Here is a 26,122-nt window from a genome sequence, read left to right as displayed (position 1 = left end):
AGATTTATTAACTGCGTAGATTTAGTTTACTGGTATAGAAAGCATGAGCATGTAGCTTGGTTCTGCATACAGTTGTATTCTTCCGATGATGACCTCGATATAGAGGTCGAAACGTCAAGGTTTATTTTATTTGTAATTAATAAAATAATCTGTTCAACACGTGTGTTTTTGAGTCCCTAAATCTACAAATATGATTGAAGTTTACAAGATTATCCTTGCCCCACTGGGATATAGCTAAGAGATCTGAGTTAGGTCTCTGGTCATGGTAGATCTTGAGGATTCTAATACTTGAGCACTACAAGGTTTGTCAAATGAAAAGGAGGAATGGAGTGTACTGTCAGAACAGGTCATTTATATACGAGGGTGGTCTGAAAGTTCTCGGCCTTGACTATAGATAGCAACACTATCAGCAAGATTTTTTTTTCTAAGTTGGTACACCTGTCATGAAATTGCAAGTCATTCTATCAAGTAGTTTGTTTATACAGCTGTCTGAAGCAAAAGTGTTGTCTGTATTCCTTGAAATGGATAAAATTAAGTATTGTGCAGTTATAAAATTTTTTGTAAAAGAAGGTTTAACGCCAAAAGAAATTCATTCGAAGTTCAATAAAGTTTATGGGCACTGAGAAGCCTTTGTTTTCAACAATTAATAAATGGGCCGAGTTTCAACTTGGCCATACCAACCCTTGAAGATGATCCATGTGAAGGACGTCCAAAAAGTGTAACAACACCAGAAATCATTGATCAAGTGCACGATATGGTATTGGATGACCAACGAGCCAAAGTGTGTGAAATTGCTAAGACTATTGGCATTTCAAAAGAACGTGTAGGATATATTTTGCATGAAGAATTGCAAATTAAAAAGCTTATAGGTGCTGTGCTTGTTCACAGATCAAAAACATACTCGAATGAAAATCTCTGAACAGCACTTGGAGCGTTTTAACAAGAATAAAACTGATTTTGTTCATTGATTTATTATTATGGATGAGACTTGGATTCATCATTACACACCAGAATCTATACAGCAGTCAAAACAGTGGACAGAAGGCGGTTGTTCAGCACCAAAGAAAACAAAGTCGGTTCCCAGCAGGAAAGGTCATGGCATCAGTGTTTTGGGATGCCAAAGGCATTTTGTTTATTAATTATCTTGAAAAGGGTAAAACAATAACCAGGGAATATTATTCTGATATTTTAACCAGACTAGACGAAAAAATTTGTGAGAAAAAACCCAGTTTGCAGAAGAAAAAAAATCATATTTTTTTTCATCACCTGCCCACAAAAGTGTTTTGGCAATGGGGAAATTAAGGGATCTGCACTATGAATTGTTGGAACATCCACCATATTCTCCAGATTCAGCTCCCTCTGACTTGTATCTCTTCCCAAAACTAAAACTCTTCCTCACTGGTCAGCATTTTTCTTTGAATCAAGAGGTGATTGCAGCTGTAGAGGGGTATTTTGTAGATCTTACTGAGAACCACTACAGGGATGGGATAATGGCACTGGAGCATCGCTGAAATAAGTCTTAAGGGAGATTATGTTGAAAAAGTAAAAATAATTTTGAAATTATAAATTCGTTTTTTCATTGTTAGGCCAGGAACTTTTCAGACCAGCCTTGTGTAAGAGGAAGAGAGTGGCTGAAAGAACAAAACTCTGGGGTTGCATTTCCTCTCCTCAGATGTTGCAATCTGAGGAGAGGAAACCATCCACCATGACACATAGTGAACAACCAGTGAGAAAGTTGGTGATCTAGTTGCAGAGTGAGGAAGACAGACAATCGGATGGCAGTTTGTTAAGTACCCCCCCCATGCCAAACCCAGTGAAATGCCTTTGTTTGAAATGTCAAGGGCAACTAAATGAGTTTCTCCAAATTTCTCCACAGCCTGAGTCCAGAGGTAAGTAGTGAATGCAAGAAGATCAGCTGTCGATTGCGAGTAGCATAATCCATTGTTGGATCGTCCTTCTTGGTTTTTTGATCTGCCATCTTGCTTTAACATTGTTCTTATTAAGGTTAATTAGTTGTATGTTGATTACTAATTCAAACATAGGGAAATTTCTATTATACTGTGCCACCCTATATTCATATTAGTCTATGCAAAATAGTGTAATCAAATATTAATTAACTTTAGCAGTTTAATGTTTATATATAAGGCTGAATTTTACATTAACATTTGAGGTTCCCACTAGGTCCGATAATTTTATGAATGGTGCAGTAGAAAAGAATCAGGCTAACAACAAATTGAAATCAATAAAACAAAACATCTAATTCAGGATTATATAATATATACATAAGCATACTTTGGATACAAGATAATGCAAAATTAACTCAGTTTGACTACACATAACATTCACTTAACTTTTGGTATTAAACACTGAGCTTCAAAATCTAATTTCTCCTTAATAAGCAAAGATAGTTCTAAAGTTTATTACCACTGAAATTCACAGCAGATATTTTAACAATCGTATTCTTTATCTATCCCTTAGTCAGAAATCACATAGCTCAATCAAGAGATAGCTATCACTTTAAAGGGGGGGGGGGGACTATTAATCTTCTAGCTTCGGCTAATTTCAGCATAAACACCACAATTAATGTTAGGATTTAATAGAAGGAGATAACTCTTATAACTTCACCCTAAAATGTTATAAAGTACTACTGTTCTTACCGGAATAAATCTTTGCACATATTATTCACTGAGGTACACTTAAAACTTTAGATAATTATCACACCGGAGCTACACATTTCAAAAGTAATCTTCTTTAAATTAATCTTTAACTTCAGCACCTCACAAATGCAGACACACTTGCACTAGAAAATTCACTTATTCCTCATATACCACTTTACAATAGAATCAGCTTTCCACTAATCTTCCTTGAAAGCTCTGGAATACAACATTAACTTCAGAATTCCATATCAATATTCTGAGTTGTCAATTTACATTTCGATCCTTTGTAATCTGATCACAGCACTTAATTCTTTGTACTACAGCCTCTTATTTAACTCCGTGCTGCCAATAAATTATTTCCTCATCTCTATTGTACTGTGCTGAGTGCTCCAGTTGTACTCAGTCACTAGTTCCCTAGTTCTAGTGCTAACTCTGTTCTCACCATCTGGCTCATATCAGTTCCATCTCACATCCATAATTCACGCGCGACATGCTCGCGCCTTCTATTTTTAACTCCGTCTCCATGACAACAATTAGAGCAGTACATAAGCATTACATAACATATCTTTACATACAGAAACTAAATAAGATATTTTTCAATTCAAATAATATATAATTAATATGATGAACACAAATTCTTCTTCTATTAATATAGGAATAAATAAAATAATCTGAACGTTATTTTTATACAGAGTCCTTTCCATCATTAATACATATCCTAGATTAAATAATTAAATAAAAAACTCAAATGTAATTATATGATTAATTATAATTATAAAAATAGTTTTTTTAAACTATTATTTCATTTAAAATAATAGTTCATAATAAGAGATTTACATTAAATAATATCTACAAATGTAGCCTTTGATATGGTGGATTATGTTGGATTCTGAAAGGAGTATTAATAATTTTAATTTCTCTTCATTCAGAATCCAACACCATACTGCTGGGCACTGATTAGTTGGTATGTCTCTAGGTGGTTCAAAAGTTGGGTGTTGATGACCTTCTCTATTATTCCACTTAATATTATAGTGTGTGTGTAGGAAAAATTAAAAAAACCAGGCTCAAGTTGTATTCTCTGTTGTTGTTGTTGATGTCTCCAGTATGGTCTTCCTGTCTTATTTGAAAACTTCTAGATACCTGGCTATTTGTAAGAAAGTTTACAAGAGCATGCAGTATTATAGACCTGAGGTTTTTTTGTTCAGGTCTGCATAACTGTGAAAAGTCTTTCACATAGTTTGTGGAGTATGAGAATTGAATGTTTCTAACAGTGTACAGTTCACACCTTGCTTGGTATATGCCAGGTTGATACCCATCTAGATTTTGAATGTATAAGAATTGGCTAGCAAATAGTGCTTTAGTCAAATAAATGCCATTTGTTATTTGCAGAAACTACCCTACCTATCTACATACATACATACATGCATACATATTGGTAGAACACAAGTATATGTCATTCCAACTTGAGTGTTGCTTGGTTGTACAAGGCCATCAGTATTTTCATCAGGGAACTAAAACAAACAGTGATAATTGAGCTATTGGAACAATCTCAGTGTAATGTGATATAGTCTATATCAATATAGAAAGAAACAATGGAAAAGAGATAGAACTAGCATAGGAATTGCAGAAATGCCTTGTTTACATACAGTCAACTCTCACTATAGCAAAAACTTGTAGGGACCATGGGAACAGATAGTTTACTATAGGTAAATTTCTTTTAGTATAGCATTGTGCCTATGGGAATATGGTGGACTTTGTAGTAGCCTATTATGTCAGTGTTTGCTATATTTAGCTAGTTCTCACCAATTACTAAGATATTGTGTTTAAGCAGTAATGATGAGGAATGGGTAGCTGTAGTAATGAATAATCAACCAATGATAAACAAGAAAATAAACTTCTTAAATGTTAAGAAATTTCTAGTAGATTAGGGAAAGGAAGGATTAATTATAGTAGTCAGTACGCATGGATAGGCTTATGTGTTCGTCAGACATGTTGTAATAGGTTTCATGGTATGATAATACAGATGGTTAAGAAAATAACTATTTATTAACTTAAAAGCTAATATTTCGCTGGTATTATATCCAGCATCTTCAGAGCACACAACACAAAGTTTGTTTGTGTTGTGTGCTCTGAAGATGCTGGATATAATACCAGCGAAATATTAGCTTTTAAGTTAATAAATAGTTATTTTCTTAACCATCTGTGTTCTTATCATACCGTGAAACCTATTACAACAATATAGTAGTCAGTTATCACTAAATCTTAACATATACTTCTGAATGGCAGGCGATTTCTAGTAGAGTGATGCGAGCATATTTTCAAAATAGGAAATTGGATAGTGTAACTTTGTGCCTCTGATCTCAAATAAGGTTCTTTTAGGAAGAGGTAGAGAAATTTTTTAAGTAATCAGAGAAGTAGATGTTATAAAGAAGCATAAAAACCTGATTCTTGCAAAGTAATAAAGTAAATTTTAGTTTCCAAGAAATTATATTTTTGTTAAATCCAAGTATAAGCAAATTAAGTATCTTCACTCCTAGGACATTTCTCTATAGCTGTTAACTTCACATGAATTGCCTTGGTATCCCATAATGCAAAACACATTTCCATACAGATATTAGGTTGGATGAAATCTAGTATGTGTCTGGCCACTTTTGTGATAAATGTGCATGGGTACAGTAATGATTCTGCAATGCTTAACGGGATTTCACAGATCTCCAATTTAGATGGGTTGGTAATGATATACAAGAGTAGTATGATCACATACAGACATTGAAATGCATGTACACAAATGCAAGAAGTATCAGGAATAAGGTTGAAAAGTTTTTGGCATTGGTATGCTCAACTTGGCCAGAAATTATAGACATCACTGAGACATGATTGACTGAAAATGATATAGTTACAGAGTATTGTATTTTCAGGGAGGATAGAAGGAACAGGATAAGAGGTGGGGTATTGCTGATGATAGCTGTAGAATTACAACCAACAAAATTAGAAATCAAAAGAGGATATTAGGTCTGAGGAAGATGGTTCATTTGAGACTGCTTGTTGTGAGGCAGAGGCAAATAGGACAAAATACATGTTGTGTGCTTCTATAGACCAGGGGAGTCCACAGGAAGATGTAGATACCATGTATTGGCAAATTAGTGTAATGAGTGTAGGCTGAACAATTATTATGGGAGGCTTTAACTATGGGAACAATGATTAAAGAGGAAAAGGGGCATGGCAAGATGGAAGTGGGGGTTTATGCTGTTGCTAAGGGATAATTACATGAAACAACATGTTATAGAAGGGGACAAGGGATTTGAGGGTGTTGGATCTGATAATAACACCAGTAGATGTATCCATAACTAAGATAGATGCTCTTCCACCAACTGGAGAGTGTGATAATGCAGACTTGTTCTGGGAAGTTGCCAATCACATGGAGTTCTCTGTTAAGAAGGGATTTATGTTTTTTTAATAAGGCTGGTGATTATGAGAGTCTCAAGAGTCACCATGGAACAGTGCCATGGCTTGAGAAGGTACAAGGAAAGAATGTCAGTAGTGCATGGCAAGTGGTCAGAGATTACTTGAGGGTATTAGACTGCATACTCAAGATCAGGAGGATAAATCAAGTTGGAATGAAGTGTATGAGCAAGGATATAAAGCAAGAGCTGCAAACAAATAAAACATTACGGAGAAAATAGAAAGAAAAAAAAGTGATCAGCATACTCATGAGCAGTACAAAGTGCAAGCAAGAAGGGTGACTAGTATGGTAAGGAAGCGAAATCAGGCTATTAGAGAGAATTAGCCAAACAGGCCAAAATAAATCCAAAAGAGGTTTTCGTTATGTAGCAAGTAATAGACTATAGCAGAAGGACTAAACAATGTTCGTGGTTGGAAGGTGACCGAACCGAAAGAAATAGTTGTGTTACTGAATGATCATTTTTGCAATGGTGTATCATCCAGGTAGTGATTTTACAGTTGCTGATGTTACAAATATTACAGAGATGCATATCAACATTGAGGTTGATATGCATCTCTGTGTTCAGCATATTAAAAAATATGAATGTGAACATATTCATATTTTTTAATACTGGATGGCATATCATCCTGTGTACTATGTGAATGTGCAAGAGAATTGCCGTTGCCTCTGATGAAGTTGTTCAGTCTAAGTCTCATCTCTGTCATGGTTCCAAGGGAGAAAAGAGAGTAAGATAGTGCCATTTCATAAAGGTGGCTGCAAGACAAAGATAGCAAACTACTAGCCAATTAATATATTTGGAGTGGTTGTTAAAGTATTGGACAAGTTGGAAGGTAAAATACAATATTGGGTGAATAAGGATATGATACTCTATAGTGGGCTGCATAGCTTTGTAAAGGTAGGTCCTGACTTAGTAACTTATTCACATTTTATAATAAAGTGACAACAGTTCTTGTTAAAGAGTTAAATAGTAAGGTAGAAAATTAATTTGACATATAAATGTTTTGGGAAATTTGGAATGCTAATAATAATGATACGCATTAGCTTTCTGCTCAAAATATGGACTTGTCTTTAACTGCATGTTGCACCATAAAATGTACATAAATTGATATAGAGAAACACAAAACAAGGAAAGTCTTGTAGATTACTTTATTATTGATAGTGATGTCTTCAGAGTGGTGCAGAATACAAGAATTTATAAGGGATCTTAAATCAGAAGTGATCATCATAGAGTGTTTGTAGGATAAAGATGAGTAACTAATGGAAAGAAAAATGCTTATTACAAAGTTTTGAAAAGAATCAAAATTGAACAACTCTCCTATGTCAAGTTTATACAAATAATACTGGTATAAAAAAATGAAAAGATCTAAATCTTTGAGCTTGTGGCAAACCGTAGAAAAACACTAACTCAAACAAAGAAACAATTGCTGAAATTGTCTAAAAATGAAAAAAAAAAATGAAATGCAAGTTAATAGATGTTGACACATTAAAATTACTACTAGTAAGTCAACGTTTCATTTTTATTATTATTATTGTTATTATTATTTTATAAATCATATATCTGTGAATGGCTGTAAACCATTCCTACATTAGTACTGTGGGTGGATTTAAGAATTAGGTAATTTGAATACTCTTTTTCTAGAGACCAAATATGGAACTCTTTCAAGCTTCGTCCAGCTTCCAGTAAGTAGCTGGGTAAAGGTCTCATACTGTGGAAAATTCATCTCCCACCTAAAGAGATTCATAGACATCCATGCTCTTAGTGGAATTCCAACCCATGTCCCTTGAATTGAAAGTACAATTCTACCACTCCACTATCCTTGCACATACTGACTGAGTCGAAGACTGATTAACCTCTTTGATCAGATGAAAACCAGTGCATTCCACCTTGTATGATAGTTGGTTGATAGGTTCAGAAAATATAGAAACAATGCAGGGTAAGCTTAGTTATGTGTAATCGTAGTTGTCTAGAAATCTAATCTAATCCTGTGGCCTCCTCTTTGTAAGGGATGCATCTGATTTACGATACCAGGGGTATGAAGCAAGCTGGTTTCCCGTTGCCTTCCTTGCCATAAGTATATTTATGACTGTAGCCATGTGTGTTCACAGGACCAGTTTATCTGTTTTGAGGGATGAAAAACCTGAGTTACTGGGGGAAAAACCCTCCACCTCCATACGAAACTGGTTAACTCACCTTTAGCCAAAAGAGACCAGATAAAGTCTCCTCACGTCATGGACGGGAATCAAATCCAGGTCTTTCTGACTAAAGGGCTTCGTCAATACCAACTGAGCTATGTAGTTAATAATGGAAATAATGGGCAGATATTGGGAAAAATCTAAAAGTTAAATGCCATGAAGGTGGGAAAGAAAATTGAAGGCTTATGAAGAAATGCAGAAAATAGTACTTCAGAATATATCAACATCATTAAGATGATATAAAATCTGATAATAAAGATGTTCTGGATGTCTGGAGTAATTACTTGGATCAATTCTTAAATCACATAACTAATAATAAAACAGTCATAAGAAAATACATATCCAAGAGGATAGATATAGTACTAACTGAGGGAAGAAAACCATTAGAAACAAGTGTAGAATGAAGTTGTAGTAGATAATATTTGACCAGGAATGCCCAAATATGGAGATACCTGCTGCACATTATTCAGAAAGCTTGATCACAAAATTGAACTCCAGATAATTGAAATAGTGCTATTACAGTACCTATATTGAAAATGGAATAAAACAATGTGAAATTATTATTATTACAACAGGCGTTTGTATGTAGTCAGAAGACTCATTGTGGAAGACACTGTTGACACTAGCCATTATTCATGCAATACCTATCACATCTATCCTTAAACTCATTCACAAATGAAGCACTCTCAACCACCTCAACCACTCCAGAAAATATTATTATTATTGCTTGAGAACCACCATGTAGTTTGAAGATGGTGGAAATCCAGTTTGGATTTAACAAATAAGTTGGATTCTAAAAATATTCTCTCAAACTGTAGTGACTTCTAAGTGACACAGGTTTGTCTTCTTCCATTGAGTCTTGTATGGAAGAGAATTGAGAGCATGGTCTGACAGTCCTTCCTGGCCTACTATGGATGATTGGGAATGTACTTTTTATGTTCTGCAGGGATGTTAACAGATTTACTGGTCTGTCCAGAGTAGCTAATTTGCAGGCACAAGGAACCTTACTCAGATGTGCAAGATGATGACTAAAAATTCACATGTATAGCACAGTATTAAATTTTAATAATATGTAGATATTTCGTCTTAAGGCATCATCAGTACAATTATTACAAACAATACTAGGAATTACATTCAAAGGAACAGTTAGTGCACATGCTTACATTGGAATCCCTCTATGCATACAGTAGCATGTTTGAGGACTAAAATATTTGACTGTAATTAAATAAAATTAAAATATATCTCAAATTTATTTTATACATTTGAGGATAATAATTTCTCAGACCTTTGGGATAGTGAGACAGTCATTATGGTTAAGATTGGGTCTGTGACGTAAGGCTTCAGCACTTTTTTTTGTCTAAATGCTCATGTTTATATAAGGATTTATGTATCAGCTTGGTGTTTTTCCACTGGATCCTATGGGTAGGATTTTCAACTCCATGTTGAGCAAGGCCAGATTTGTGCAGTTTGATCAAATCTATAATGAAGATCTATAAGTAAATGCATCTCTGAACACCAAGACCACATCCGTCTGACCAAACTGCACAAATCTGGCTTCGCTCAACATGGAGTTGAAAAGCCTAACCATAGGATCCGATGGAAAAACACCAAGCTGCTACATAGATCCTTATATAAACATGATCGTTTACAATAAAGAACGTGCTGAATGACCTTACATCACAGATCCAATCTTAACCTTAATGACTGTCCCACTATCCCAAAGGTCTAAGAAAGTATTCTCAATTGTATAAAATAAATTTAATCGATATATTTTAATTTAATTACAGCCGAATATTTTAGTCCTCAAACATGCTACTGTACGCATAGAGGGATTCCAATGTGAGCATGTTGATGATGTCTGAAGATACTTAAGATGAAATATCTACACATTATTAAATTTTAATTACTATGGTATACGTGTGAATTTTTTAGTTATGAATACTTCACAGGTTTCACTATATAATAGAGCAAGATGATGAAGCTGATCCCTTGGGTAAATGAATAAAGGTCACTTTCTTGGGTTTGAAGTTCCATGGGAGTTATGAAGAATTCCAGCTATCCTTTTAGATGCATCTAATATAGAGGATAGGAGTTTTGTTGTGAACACAACAAATTTTAATTCACTGTCCACAATAACCCTTAAATATCTGTTATGATCCCTTTCAACAAATTTCCATTAATAAAATACTTTGTCTGTGATATGTGACAACTTTGAACTGATTTGAACAGTTTGTTTATATGGGAAAATAACATTTATCCATATAATCAAACTGTTTAAATCAGGCCCCTATAGAGATGCTGTAATCAGCTACATACATTATCACTTTTTCTAATTTTGTACTATTAGCAAATAACTGAATATCACTCATAACACCCTGCCCAGTATCATTAATGTACATGTTAAATGGTGGTGAACTCAGTTTTGCCATACATCACTTTATAATATGAGTTGTTTTTCAGTTTATAACTGTTTATCTCTTGCTTAGTTCATGTCCTTTCCTGTTTGGATTAGGTCACATTATTTATGATTTTTAATGTAGTATTTAAATTTTATTTTGGAATTATTACCTGTGCATTATGTGAAGAAATACTCTAATTAAGGAAATACTTTCTTTATGCAGAGTCTATCCTTTATATAAATAAATATTATGCTAAAGCCAATATAAAAAGGATTACTTTATTAAAATTCTCTCTTTCTCTCTCTCTCGCTATATATATATATATATATATATATATGTGTGTGTGTGTGTGTGTGTGTGTGTGTATATATATATATATATATATGTGTGTGTGTGTGTGTGTGTGTGTATATATATATATATATATATATATATATATATATATATATGTGTGTGTGTGCCCACCCACTCCCTTCTCTTCCTTTTCAGATTAAAGAAACTTCTAATGGACCATTACATGCAGAGATAACTGAAAAGTAAGAATATATTTCACTGAATTAAAAATATTTCTATATTAAAATAGTTTTAAATGATACTTAATTAAATTTCACACTGATTAATTAAAGTCAGTTGCTGTAGCAGTCATTTATGTAATTGTCAGCTTTGTAACTGATGTAAGTAGAAATTTCTGTATTACAGTGTTCATTCTTCTAAAGGCAGCTGTCTATTCATTATTGTGAATGTTGTTACATAATTCTGAGTTTGTCTCTTTCAACCTAATTAGGTTAAGCTTGAGTGCTATATTCTGTACTGTGCAATTTGGTAGTGGTACTCGATTTACTAAGAATGCTGTAGTAACTAGTAAGAAATCTTGTTCCCATTGACAAATCCTGGTGAAAAATCTGGAGCACTGGAGTCATCTTCAACAGTGATTATTTTATTTTTTTTAAAAATTGCAATACCTTTTATTTCCTTATAGGGAGTAGATGAGGCCATTTTAGCCCTATGTAACTTTTTGGAACCTCAGTGGATAGCTCAGTCTCCATGAGTAGCCAGTCAGAGATAGCTGTCCCCAGACTATCACTAATTTTAAGCAGTGAGAGACTGGCATTTGTTTGAAGAGGAAGACAAACAAGTGCAATCACTTTCAGACAATTAGAGCACAATATTTATTGTCTGAAACAGTGGGGTTCTAAGATTGATTTTCTTGAGTTTATGGGATGAAAAACCATGATTTCTGAGAGTTGAGCATTTCTAATATCATCTACTTCAAGCATGGATTTGTATTCCTGATTTGCATGCCTGGTAAGTGTTTTTTATCACTGTGCTGTCATCACTGCTAGTTTCATTTAGCAATTTTTCGAAGTAATTACTCCATACTTCAAGGATATCTTTTTCTCCAGTTTTCATATCACCTTTGTCATCTCCAATTCCTTTTACTGCACTCTTTCCTCCATTTCTGAGCTTCTTTAACAACCTCCAGAATATCTTGCCACCTTCTTGATATTTATTTTCTATGTTCTTACCAAAGTCTTCCCATGATTTTTGTTTAGCTACTTTTATGCAGTGTTTAGCTTTCTTACATTTATCTCTGTATTCTCTAAGAGCAAAAGCTGATTTATTTGCCAGGAACTTTTGATATGCTTCCTTCTTTTCCTATGCTGTCTCTTTAACTTCATGTGTCCACTAGGGAGTTCTGATTTTTCTATCCTTGCAGACAACCTCACTGCATGCCTCTCTGGCTGAATCAATCAGTGTTTTCTTCAGAGCTTGCCACGGAATCTCCAAGGTTTGATTCCTGTTCTCAAACTCTTTCATTTTTTCTTGAATAATGTTTGTATATTTTAGTCTAAGGTTGACATCTGAGAGCTGCTCAACTTTTATTCATTTTAAAACTTTCTTACATATACTTCTTTTCAATATGAGATTCAATTTTATCCTGCTTAAGTCTAAATGGTGATCACTTCCAGTTTCAAATTCTCTGTACACTCTAGTGTCCTGCACCAGAGAGAAAACATCACTATCAACAATAATATAGTTAATGAGATTTTTCTTATTCCTTGCCTCTTCTCTCCATGTGAATTTGTGCACATTTTTATGTTGGAACATGGTGTTAGTAATAACCAGTCCATGTCCTGAGCAGAAATCCAACAGATATTTGCCATTATTATTAGCTTTGCTCTTTTCACCAAATTTTCCCAAAATATTTTTGTATGACTGACAATCATTTCCTACTCTGAATGATATATGCACGTAAATACAAGAAAGATATTTAATTAACTAAATATTTTGGTCTGGAAATAGCAGACCATCCTCAGTGGTATTACAAGAACAGTTTTAAAAAAAATACAAGCTAGAATACTAACAATAGATCATTAAAAATAGAACATGCCGCGTGATGTTATATCACTAAGTATGAAACGGAATATTTTGAAGTGGAGACACGATTAAGAAAAAAAAAATTAATGAGTAATCTTGATTAGACTTTCCCAGATTTTTGATATAGATATACAGTCATTACGATTCAGGTTGGGACGATGGAGCAAGGCCTCCACACTTTCCTTGAACAAACATTCGAACCTATAACGGGATCTATGTAAGAGGCGAGTCCTGGACCAAAAGATGATGTGGTCAGTTTCAATCCCGTGTTGAGCCAATCCAGACTTTTCAGGTTTGTTGTGAAGAATGGAAGATTGATGTTCTTGGATTCTTTTTTCAAGAGAACATCCAGTCTGTCCAAAATAGGATAGGAGAGATCACTGTTGCAAGGAATTTTATAAACTCTAGGAAGAGATAAAGTTGAGGAGAAGGAAAATGAGAAGACAATTTGTTAATAGATGAATACGTAGCTGTTAAATCATATTTCTTTAAAATTCTTGCGATAGGTTCTGAAATACCGGAGATATAAGGAACAGGCATTCGACGTATTGAAACTTTGTTGTTTTGTGGAGGATTATAAGAATTGAGAAGATGAGTACTTTTTTCAGAAAAGCCCTTGAATTTCATGTGTTATTGGATAGTAGAAAGTTCTTTCTGTAGATAATCAAAAGTAGAACCATTTGTTTTGGCTCTTCTGATGAGGCATTTTATAATTCCTGTTTTTTGACATGGATGACGGGCTGATTCTTTAAGAATATAACGACCTGTGAACGTTGGTTTCCTGTATACTGTAGTTGTAAGAATATCTGAAGGTGACCGGATGAGGAGAACGTCTAAAAAAGATAACTGGTTGTTTTCTTCTATTTCCATAGTAAACTTTATATGATGATGCAATGAATTAATACTGTTTAAAAAAGAAGGTAAAGAGTTTTTGCTGTGAGGCCAAATAGTAAAGATGTCATCTATATATCTTACCCAAAAAGATGGTTGAGGGAAAATAGATGAGAAGAGAACTTTTTCTAAATAAAAGTTGGCTAAAGCAGGGGAAAGAGGACTTCCCATGGCCGTTCCTTCTACTTGGCTGTAAAATTTATTTTGACATACGAAATATCCAGAATGTATTACGAAATCGAATAGTTTTTATAATGTCTTCAGGAAAGATGTCAGCAAGTAATTTTAAAGTTTCCTTGAGAGGTACATTGGTATATAAAGATTCTATATCAAAGCTAACCATAAGATCTCTAGGTTGTAATGAGACATTTTTTAATTTTTCTAAGAAATCTGAGGAGTCTTTTAAAAAAAAAAAATTAGCGTTGCCAATGTAAGATTTCAATAATTTAGCTAGATATTTGGCTATACGGTAAGTAGGAGATTGAATACAATCTACTATTGGACGAAGAGGATAGTCAATCTTATGGATTTTTGGAAGACCATAAAATCTAGGAGGTCTTGCAAAACGAGTTTTAAGTCTTTCAATTGTGTCTTTATCTAAACTGATGATTTCATCTAAGAGAGAATTTAATTTCTTTAGTTGTCTGTTGGTTGGATTATAATCACTTTCTTGATATGTGGAGCGATCTCGAAGCAAAAGAGAAAGTTTTCTTCTGTAATTTGCTGACTCCATAACTACTGTTGCTTTTCCTTTGTCAGCTTTGGTGATAATGAGGTGATTATTTTTTCTCAAAGACTGTAAAGATTTTATTTCAGAAGGAGATATGTTGGAAGGAGGAAGTTTGCCCTTAAGTAGAGAAGAAGTGACTTCTAGGCGAAGAGCATTAGCTTTATCACTAGTTAGATGATTAAGATTCTGTTCAATGTTAACTAGGAAATCTATGGTATCGTATTAGGAACAATAGAAAAATCATGTCCTTTTGACAGGATGAGGGTTTCGCTTTCAGTCAAAGGACGTCCAGATATATTGACAATCCAATTATCTGGAGTTATGAAGGGCTTGGATTGTCTAGACGAAAGAGCTTCATATTTATGGTTAAGTTGTTGACTTAGTTTATTATAAGCAGGTTGAGTAGAACATTTAGCCACATTTAGAACTATGTGAGAAAGTTGTGGATCCAAATTTGTGGAAATATAGGTGCGCAGATCAGAAATGTGATGACTGTGAATGGTATGAATGAATAGTAATGAATGACTGTGAATTTTACAGCCAAGTAGAAGGAACAGCCATGGAAAAAGTCCTCTCTCCCCTGCTTTAGCCAACTTTTATTTAGAACATTTAGAAAAAGTTCTCTTCTAATCTATTTTCCCTCAACCATCTTTTTGGATAAGATATATAGATGACATCTTTACTATTTGGCCTCACAGCAAAAACTCTTTACCTTCTTTTTTAAACAGTATTAATTCATTGCATCATCATATAAAGTTTACTATGGAAATAGAAGAAAACAACCAGTTATCTTTTTTAGACGTTCTCTTCATCCGGTCACCTTCAAATATTCTTACAACTATGGTATACGGGAAACCAACGTTCACAGGTCGTTATATTCTTAAAGAATCAGCCCATCATCCATGTCAAAAAACAGGAATTATAAAATGCCTTATCCAAATTGCCAGCACATCCTCGTTCGTTCACTATCCAGGTAGATACCTAACAGGGTACACCACAAGAAGGTGAGGATTGGACATTAGGTCAGAAGCCTTGGTCAGTTCTCCACATTCCTTTAAAGGCTATGTGGAGGTCTCCTCTCAGTTATAGCTTGGACCCTTAAGCATCCCTATGTAATCTCTGTTGGACTAAAACAAATAAAAATGATGGTACAACCTAATGAAATGCTAAATGGTGAGTTGACTGGTTGTTTAAGGTCCCCACTATTTTAGTCAGGGAACCAGGTCATACATGGAAATGTCAGTCACTGGAAAAAAACCTAATATCAAATAGCTCCCGCTGCTTTAGCCAAAGAACTATCAACTGAAAAGTAGTAGAACAGGCAGAAGAATTCGAGAAGTACACAGAAACATAGTTGTCACCGAAACAAAGACAAAAACTGGTGAGCTTCTTCCAAATAATAACTACAAGTTGTTAAGTCAGCATTGATCAGAGAAAGATAGCAGCAACATTAGACATAAAGATAATGTTGAATAGCATGCAATTTCAAGTAGAGTTATGTAGGCAAACATCAAACATATTTGTGCTTATTGTTCCCTGAAGGTTCTGTTAAGGAAGAAGTAGAGAAATTTTTTGAGTCATTAAAGAACAGAACTGATATAAAGAAAAGGAGAAGTTGGTTCTTTTTGAAGAACTAAACAACATAGTAGGAAATGAATACCTGATATACAGAAATGTTAATGGGAATTTTGGAGAAAAGAGCAAAGCTAATAATATAACAACAAATACTTGCTAAATTTCAGTTTGGGATGTGGACTTGTCATTACTAATACTATGTTCCAACATAAAAATGTGCACAAATTCACTTGGAGAGAGGACACAAAAAACAAAGTCTCTGTTATTGTTGATAGTGATATTTTCATGCTGGTGCTGGATACAAGTATGTACAGGGGATTTGAAATAGGAAGTGATCATCACTTAGTTCTGAGGTAATAATTGATAAAATAAATTTTGTCATATGTACAAAAGTTTTAAAAAGAATCTTAGTTCAGAAGTTTTCAGGGATATACTGTAGACTCAACTATACAAATATTATTCAAGAAAAAAAAAATTAAAGTTTCTGAATAGAAACCAATCCTTGATGTCAACCATACACAAAGGGTGGAGGGGGGGGTCTCAAAGATCACTTTCTCAATCTGTTAATGTGTTTTTTCAAAGATTTGACATTTATTGAAGAAAATGGTACTGATAAGACACTGTGATAAGACATGGAATGTAGTAAGAAAATAATAAGTTGGCTCAGTGAGATTGGAGTTTAATGCTATTATTGATGTTGACCAGCAACTGTCCTTATATGTATATGTACAAGATAAGAGGAAAGTAGGAAAGGTGATGCCAATTCATGGAGTAGTGTTCATGGAAATATCTATAGGAAAGACAATACAGCAAGTGCACTATAGGAAAGCATTGGAAGGAGTCATTTAGAGATAGGTTTTCTATTAAGCAAATAATTTTCTTCTGGATATAATCAAGCATTCTGAAGAAAGTTTTTGGTGTGTTACATCACATGTGAAAGCAGTATTCCAAGATATGGCAGATTTGGGATTCACAAAGTGTTAGAAGTTCAGCAGAACAGAAATAATGTTTTTTTTTTTTGGGGGGGGGGGGGGGGGGAATCAAACTTTAGTTGAGGCTGCAGATGCTATGACATGATGTGATATGCCATGACAGACCGGGCATGAAAGTCAGCCAGGGAAAAAACTGATCTTCTTTTGCAAATGGGATGTTTTCAAAAGTGAGAAAAAATGAAGAATTATCTTTCTTGTTAGGTAGTATTAAAATTTACTAAATTATTTTCGGGGTGCCTAAGTGTCAAGCTGTATAATTGAGAGGAGACCTCCACGTAGCCTTGAAAGGAATTCTGAGAACCGACCAGGGCTACTGACCTAATGTCCAATCCTCACCTTCTCGTGGTGCACCCTGTTGGGTATCTACCTGGATACTGAACGAACGAGTATGGGCTGACAATTTGAGATTTAGCTGACCAAATTGTATTCTTATTGGCTTAAACCAATATAGAAAATGATGGTACAACATGACAAAATTTCATGCCAGCTGGGGCGTAGCCCGATTAAACAAGGCCCCCGTTGTTTTCACCAGGGAACCAGGGCAAACAGCGAAAAGTCAGCTACTGGTACAAATTTAAACACACCCCAACTCAACATCACCAGAGTTAAAGATCGGTACTATCAACGTAAGAAGCCTGAATGGCAAAGAAATAGAACTAGCTGAGGAATTAGATAAGTACCAGATCGACATAATAGGTGTGACTGAAACAAAAAAAAAAGACCAAAACTGGTGAGATCTTTCTGAGCAATAAATACAAAATGTTATATTCAAGCAATGACAATCAAGGAAAAGAAGGAGTAGCCATAGTATTCAACACAAAATACGAGGCTAATCTTCTTGAATGGCAGGCAGTCTGAAGTAGAGTGATGTGGGCAAATATCAGAATGGGGAATTGAACAATGAGACTTATTTATGCCTATGAAGGTAGAAGTGGAGGAATGTTTTGATGCTTTAGAAAAAGCAACTCATACAATGAAAAAGGAAAAGTTGGTCCTTGTTGGGGATCTAAATAGCAGTGTAGGAAATGATTGTCAGACATACAAAAATATTTTGGAAAAATTTGGAGAAAAGAGCAAAGCTAATAATAATGGCAAATACCTGTTGGATTTCTGCTCAGGACATGGACTGGTTATTACTAACACCCTGTTCCAACATAAAAATGTCCACAAACTCACATGGAGAGAAGAGGCAAGGAATAAAAAAAGTCTCATTGACTATGTTATTGTTGATAGTGATGTTTTTTCCCTGGTGCAGGACACCAGAGTGTACAGAGGATTTGAAATTGCAAGCGATCACTATTTAGTCTTGAGCAGAATAAAATTGAATTTCATATTGAAAAGAATAACATGTAAGAAAGTTTTAAAGCAAATAAACATTGAGAAGCTCTCATATGTGAACTGTAGACTAAAATACACAAAGATTATTGAAGAAAAAATGAAAGAGTTTGAGAACAGGAACCAAACCTTGCAGATTCAGTGGCAAGCCTTGAAGAAAACCCTGATTGATTCAGCCAGAGAGGCATGTGGTGAGGTTGTCTGCAAGGATAGAAAAATCAGAACTCCATGGTGGACATGGGAAGTTAAAGAGGCAGTGAAAGAAAAGAAGAAAGCATATCAAGAGTTCCTGGCAGATAAGTCAGTTTGTGCTCTTAGAGAATATAGAGACAAATGTAAGAAAGCGAAACACTGTAAAACTAGCTAAACAAAAGTCATGGGAGGACTTTGGTAAGAAAAAAAAATAATATCAAGAAGGTGGTAAGATATTCTTGAGGTTGTTGAAGAAGCTTAGAAATGGAGGAAAGAGTGCTGTAAAAGGGGTTAGAGATGATAAAGGTGACATGAAAACAGGAGAAAAAAGATATCCTTGAAGTATGGAATAATTACTTTGAAAAACTGCCAAAAGAAACAAACAGTGATGATAACACAGTGTAAAAAACACTGACCATGCATGCAGTCAGGAATACATATCCATACTTGAAGTAGAAAAAGCCATCAAAGGATAGAAATGTGGAAAGGCAGCTGGAGTAGATGATATTCGACCAGAAATGCTAAAGTATGGTGGTATAAGAGTCTTACAATGGCTGTACTGCATAGTTCAGAAAGCCTGGACAGAGGAATGAATTCCCGATGATTAGAGTAGAGCTCTAATAGTACCCATATATAAAAAGGAAAATAAAACTGAATGTGAGAATTACAGAAGTATTTCCCTACTATGCAAGTTCATGATCTATGCAAGTATACTTGAGAAACTATAGCAAGATCTATGCGAGTATACTTGTGAAACGGTTGAGATGAATTGTGGAAGAAAAGCTTGGTGAAGAACATGCTGGATTTAGGTCCAGTAGAGGCTGTGAGGATCAGATCTTCACTTTACGACAAATAGTTGAGAAAGCATGGGAATATAACAAAGATCTGTATTTAAGTTTTGTCGATCTAGAAAAGGCATATGACAAGGTGCCAAGAGAGAAGCTATTCAATACGCTACAGTTATATGGTGTCAATGGGGCATTATATCAAGCAATATTTCCTTATTTGAGTTGCAAGTCAGCAGTTAGAATTGAAGGAAATACAGGAAGATGGTTTAATGTGAAATCTGGTGTGAGACAAGGATGTACATTATCCCCTCTGTTATTCATTTTCTATATGGATCACATTATGAAGTTGTATTAAAATGATATCAAAATTGGAGATGTTAATGTCAGCCCTTTGCTTTATGCAGAAGATGTTATATACTTCTAAATAAATAAGCTACAAGTCTGCAAGATTCTCTGACTAAATTGAATAACTGTTGTAATAGATATGATATGGAGGTCAGCATTAAAAAGACAAAGACAATGAAAATAGGTAGAATTGTTGAAAATGTCAACTGTGTTGTGAACGAGGAACCTGTGGAACAAGTAAAACATTTCAGTTACTTAGGCACGATTTTGCTGAAGATGGTAAATTAAATATGGAAATAGACAACAGAATGAACAAAGCCCGTATGGTGGGAAGTCAGTTGAATAAATTCATATTGAATAAGAGAGAAATTAGTCAGAACACTAAATTAGCTGTATACAAGACAGTGTTCAAATCAGTTTTAACTTATGGATCCGAGAGTTGGGTCAGAAGTGAAACACTTGACCAAAGACTAGAGACCGCAGATATGAGAGTCCTGAGAAAGATTAGAGGCATGAACAGATGGCATCAATGGCAATAGCATATTAAAAATGAGGATATTAGGAAAGAACTTGACATCGTCAGCAACCCAGGAATGCGTTAGCAGAGCTAATCTCAGGTGGTATGGCCACTTGAACAGAATGGGCGAGTAAAATGATGCAGTGGTTTGCAGTAAAACGACCCAGAGGAAGACCATGATATAGGTTGATTGATACGGTACAAAGTGCCTTAGACGATAGAAATGTAAGATCTGATAATGTTGGAGTTACAATTAACAGACTGATTTGGAGGAAAATTGTGGATAGGAAGTTAGTAATGATGTAAATTTTTCATGTAGTACTATCATGTCATGTACATCCCTTAAGGGTACATGTCACGAAATTGATGATGATGAATAATTTTCACTTCACATAAGGTTGACTGGAATACTGATGTTTAAGGCACTAGCCATTGAAGATCTCAGTCCAAATCATCAGAACACTATAAAGTTTAAATGATCTTGAGGAATATCTGAAATATGATTACAAATATGAATATGTGGTGGAATTGTTTGCAAAGATAGAAAAATATGAAATTCATAGTGAACTCTATAAGTTAGAGACAGTCATGGTAAAGAAGTAGAAGAAAGAATATTGAAAGTTCCTAGTAGTAAGTCAGCAAGTGTCCTTGAAGATCATAGAGAAAAATGTAAAAAAGCTAAGATGTGTTTAAAAGTAGCTAAATAAAAATGTCATATGAAGACTTTGGTATGAATGTATTAGATATAGGGAGTGATGACCGTTGAGTTCTTCACACCATGCTGCATGTCCTCTACTCTTTAAATTTACTGTTCTTTCTCTGCTCGTGAACCATGATCAACAATAAAAAAATAAATAAAAAATTCCAGTCACTGCCATTAAAAAAGTCACTGCCATTTTCCAGAAAAAAGAAAATTTTGAAACTGACTACAATAAAATCAGAGGTCTTCATTCCAGTACCAGTGTCGTGCACTGCCACATACAGTCATCCAAACCCTATATATCACTGAACTACAACTACATCTCACTTCAACTGTCCTCGTTACATTTCCGATGATATCTTTCTGAAGAAAGGTGGGACCTGTGCTTTTGTCAAGTCTGCTATCCAATGCTAAAGGTTATTGGATCTGGAATCACCTTTATATGATCTGCTCTAGCTTAGAATCTCCTTATCTTACTTTATTGTCTTCATTTGCTGCCTTTAAACTGCAACGATTTAACCGACTTTTTTGACTCCCTATCTCTGAAAGTCGATCATATGCAATCTGACTATCCCCAACAGTGTGTGATTTCGACATTCACAGTTCTGACCGACTTCCCTTCTCCAATTTCACAGACCAAGTGGGTAAAGAAGCTGAACTGTTTGCTATCAGCAATAATTTACTACAAATTGTCCATGAATTCACTAGAATTCCAGATAATCCTCTTCATTTGCATTAGACCTTGATGTTAGATCTCCTCTTGGTAAGTTTGGCCATAACTGTGTCCATGTCACCTTAGTTACAGATCGGCCTTCTCCAGGTCATTCACAGACTTGTACCTTGTTGTACCATGTCATTTGAAATGACCTTTGGGACTTTTATGCCTCTTTTCCATGGTCTGTTTCTTGCTTCCAATCTTCTGATTATAGTATTTGCTCTGATCTAATAACAGAAATTAATCTCACTGGGATGAGTGCTTTTGTTACACACTGAACTCCTCATCCTTTATCCAAACCCTGGTTCTCCAACAATTGATGGCAAACAGTCCAAACCAAAAATTCAGCATATGCCCAATGGTTCCTAGTCAAAAACTCCAGTATTTCATTCAGTTTACATTACAGCTTGTAACAACTGGGAAAAAAAATCAAAAATTGCAAAGCAGAGTTGGTAGGGGCCAAATGCACTAAGCCTGGCTCCTGTCCTAATGCCAGTTGTGCCTGCTAGTCGTTTGCCATGGCTGTGGGATGCAACATCTGTCCTTCCATGTTTTCAACTCTCCCATATCCTGATAGCACAATGGTAATATTCCCCAAAGATATGGCAGACCTCTTGGCATCAGTTTTTTTTCTTCCAACTCTTGCATAGATGACTAAGGCAGAACTCCTCCTGCCATTGCAGAAACTATCCTCAGTATGCCTACTCTGAAATTTTGCCAGAAGGACATGAGAGAAATCCTCAGCAGCCTTGATATCTTTTTTGTATTCTTCTTTCATCCTTGATCCAAGTGTAACCAAACGAAGTTTGCTTGTGATGTATCTTTACAACTAGGCTACTAATATATAGAGGCTAATATCTTTAATATAATTTATAACCAGGTGAAAAAACTTTCAGCACTAGCTCTAATCCAGAGTATTTCAATAATAAGGTGTGACACTTTTTCACTACTTGTATATATGGGAAATATGACTTCTGCATTACTTTAACCTTGATAACCTGGATCTGGCTCTCTCACTGATGAGACCTCAATAGAGGTCAAAACCAGTCTGACTAGTGGCCCTTCCCATAATGCACATCATTATGCACACCCAAAGGATATGTGCTTTGCATTAAGGGATGCTAAGGCAAATTAATGTGAAGTCATTAACCTTTATAAAGAAGTAGCCAATTCATGAAGGTGCACAAACTTTGTGTTCTTACTTGGATAAAGGATTAAAGAAGAATATAATTTCTTGACATCTTTAATTTAACATCAGGTTCATAGCTTCTTAAGCCTCCAAAAAAACTTAGTATGCTTTTTCATCCCAAATGTTACTTCTCTCCCACTTCATTGATAAACCCTTGCTTACTGACTCTCTTCAGTTACTTTACTATTGGTGCTCTGTTGTTGCATTATGTATCTTCTGTAGGTATTTCTATGGACATTGTCCTCTAAACTCGCTATGATTCCTCCACTTTCCTGTACTCATGTATGAACACAAGCAGCTGCCAATCAACACCCATATACAGTTCATTTCCAAACTCATTAAACCCACTTCTCGTCCTCTGTCTTCATATTTGAAGACAGAGGATTTGTTGTAGTCACTGGAATAGTCTTTGCCAGTGAATACAACCTTCAGAGTTTCAAAAAACACAATGAAATTCCTCTCTTCTGTTTTACCAGATACCCACATATGATACTCTTGTGTCATAGGACTTGGACCTCATGTGTAAGGCTGATATAAAAATAAATAAGAAATAAGACTTATTTGTATGAAAATTGTTGATAGGAAGTTAATGATAATGTAAACTTATGTTACACCTTAATGAAATAATTATATCACTAAATAGAAATAATTATAGCATTAAACCTGCTGTTTAATTATAATTAAACAGCAGGTTTAATCGTTCCATTATTTCATCTCAGTCACTGAGAGATCGTCAGGAATACAATATTAAAATTGTAATAAAACACACAAGAAACAATAAGTGGAAGAAATGAAATTAGAATAGACAAAGGCTTGAAGTCCTATGAAGGCGTCCTCTATGTGTGCTGTTGGCTAACTGTAGATGTTGAGCAGGAGGCCTAAGAATTAAACTTTCCCAAAGCTCATTAAGTTTAATACAACCATATTCATTAAGATTAGGTTGGTTTTTTAAATCTGCTACTGATGCTGAAAAGAGTCTTTCAAGTTTATATTTACTGCAATGGAGCATGGTAGTCCTCTTCCATCTGATTCTGAGGTCTCATCCCAGGCATGGGCAGTCAGACCTGGCTGCCCATCGTTGTGGCAGTGATGAGTTTTTGTGTTCTTTTAGGCAGATCTCCAGTCCGACTATAATAAGATAAGTTGCAAGAACAAGGAACTTTGTAAACACCTGGAATAGAGAGGGGACGGGACAAAAGTTATCCTTAGGAGAGGAGGGAAGCCAGGTTCACATAAGGTTTGAAAGCAGTGTAGGCATTAGATTTCTTTTTAAGTTCTGGCTACTTTTACCTCAGATATATGAAATAGTAATGGCATTACTGTAGTCTTTATGTTGAGATTGATTGATGTGAGAAAGCAACAGGGAAATATAATTTGTCAACCTTTTTTTGCATTGTGACTATTGAACAGGTAGGTTTAGCAAATACGTGAGAATTCCACTGTAAGGGAAGCTTGGGTGGAGCAGAGCAGAGGTTGGAGATTCTGTTGACAAGGGTTTTGATGACCTCATACTGTTGAGAAGGAGGCTGGTGGAAAATTTTATGTATGTTTATTTACCTGTGTGTGTGTGGAGGGGGGGGGGGGGGGAATCTTTAAACTGAGAAAGAAAGGGTCCATTTTCAAGAACGTGATTTTGATAATGCCAGTCTCAAACCTATTTAGTTAAGATATACCAATGTGTTCTTTATTTGACAACATGATTCAGACACATTAAACCTTTTCTTTCTCCAACTCATCAGGAAGAACACACCCCAAAAACCAGTTCACTACTGGAAAAAAAAAATAAAAATAACAGTGTCCAATGGACCCTTTCTTTCTCAGTTTAAAGAACCCCCCCCACACACACACACAGGTAAATAAATACACATTGAACAACTCTTTTTAGAATCAGTAGCATTTAAAAAGGCCAGCCTAATCTTAATAAATATGATTGTATTAAGCTTTGGGAAATTAATTCAGTCTTCATTCTTCATCCATATTTCTTCCACTTAAAATTGTGTGTGTGTGATGTGAAAATAGGGTGTTACTTTTAGTTCTGTATGCTATTTAACAAAATTATTGAACTGGAAAAAAAAGTGATTAATTATATTAGCTTTAAGAAAATAATGGTATGGTGGTTGTGTGCTAATTAAATACAACTATGTGGAATGAGAGAAAAATTAGTAAAACATCTAAGTAGGTATAAGATGTTCATTCTGTTTTTAACATATAGGTAAGAATTTAATTTGAAACAAAACATTTGACCAAATTGACCAAAAAGTTATAAAATTATAACTCAAGGACTTCAAGAATTGTTTGAAAACTGCATACAGAACATAGTTAACATGACAGAACTATATTAAAAATGAAAGTATCAGAAAGATTTGGATGTTATATTAGGATGATAAGAGTGAAGAGAGCATAACCATTTTGTGGTAATATGGTTATTTCTACAAAATGGTTGTAGAAAAATTTCCCAAGGACTCGTGATATAAATAAATTCCTCATCCTCTTGCTTTGTTATTATTAATATTTTAGTTTATAATAATATTCTAAAATAACCGTGTTCCTGACAGATTTTAATGAAATCTATGTTTGGGATTGTCATTAAAATTTGTTAACTCAGTTTTGGTTTAAATCTGCCATATATAACAATAATAGTATGCTGAAAACACAATCTGCTCATTTGCTGTGGTAATGAATTGCTGTTTTGAAATTACATCTCTTTATGAATAATGCAAAGTCATTTACATGCTAGTTATGACTATCAAGTTAAATAAATAAATAAAAAGTAAGTATAAATTCTGGGAAATTCCCATGCTACTCCTCCTAAACATTATTAATATAATTAACGGATATATTAGCCTGTTTTTGTTTAGGAGTGTCCCTTATATTTAATACATTGGCTAACATAACTCAAAAGGGGTATATATATATATATATATATATATATATATATATATATATATTAGGGCATTATGGGCGAGTATAGAAGGCAATTATGGCAGAATAAATGTGGAAAACTTATATACATACCTTAATTTTGGTTTAAAACATGCCTTCTAAATCCAAGCTCTTGTTGA

General features: G+C 34.7%; 1 protein-coding gene across 2 annotated transcripts in view; it reads left to right on the top strand.

The window, feature by feature from the left end:
• The window catches only part of LOC150097869 (uncharacterized), a 622,248-nt gene that overhangs the window by 283,468 nt on the left and 312,658 nt on the right, over positions 1 to 26,122 (top strand). For both annotated transcript variants that reach the window (XM_090405962.1, XM_090405961.1), the window contains exon 10: positions 11,202 to 11,248. In XM_090405962.1, the coding sequence (XP_090262088.1) occupies positions 11,202 to 11,248 (47 nt within the window). The remainder of the gene's footprint in view (positions 1 to 11,201; positions 11,249 to 26,122) is intronic.

Source organism: Typopeltis vanoorti, chromosome 16 (genome assembly GCF_054136105.1).
Source record: "Typopeltis vanoorti isolate ZY-2024b chromosome 16, IOZ_Tvanoo_1.0, whole genome shotgun sequence".
Lineage (NCBI taxonomy): Eukaryota > Metazoa > Arthropoda > Arachnida > Uropygi > Thelyphonidae > Typopeltis > Typopeltis vanoorti.
The sequence above is the reverse complement of the archived record's forward strand: the minus strand, read 5'-3'. Positions and strand labels throughout refer to the sequence as shown.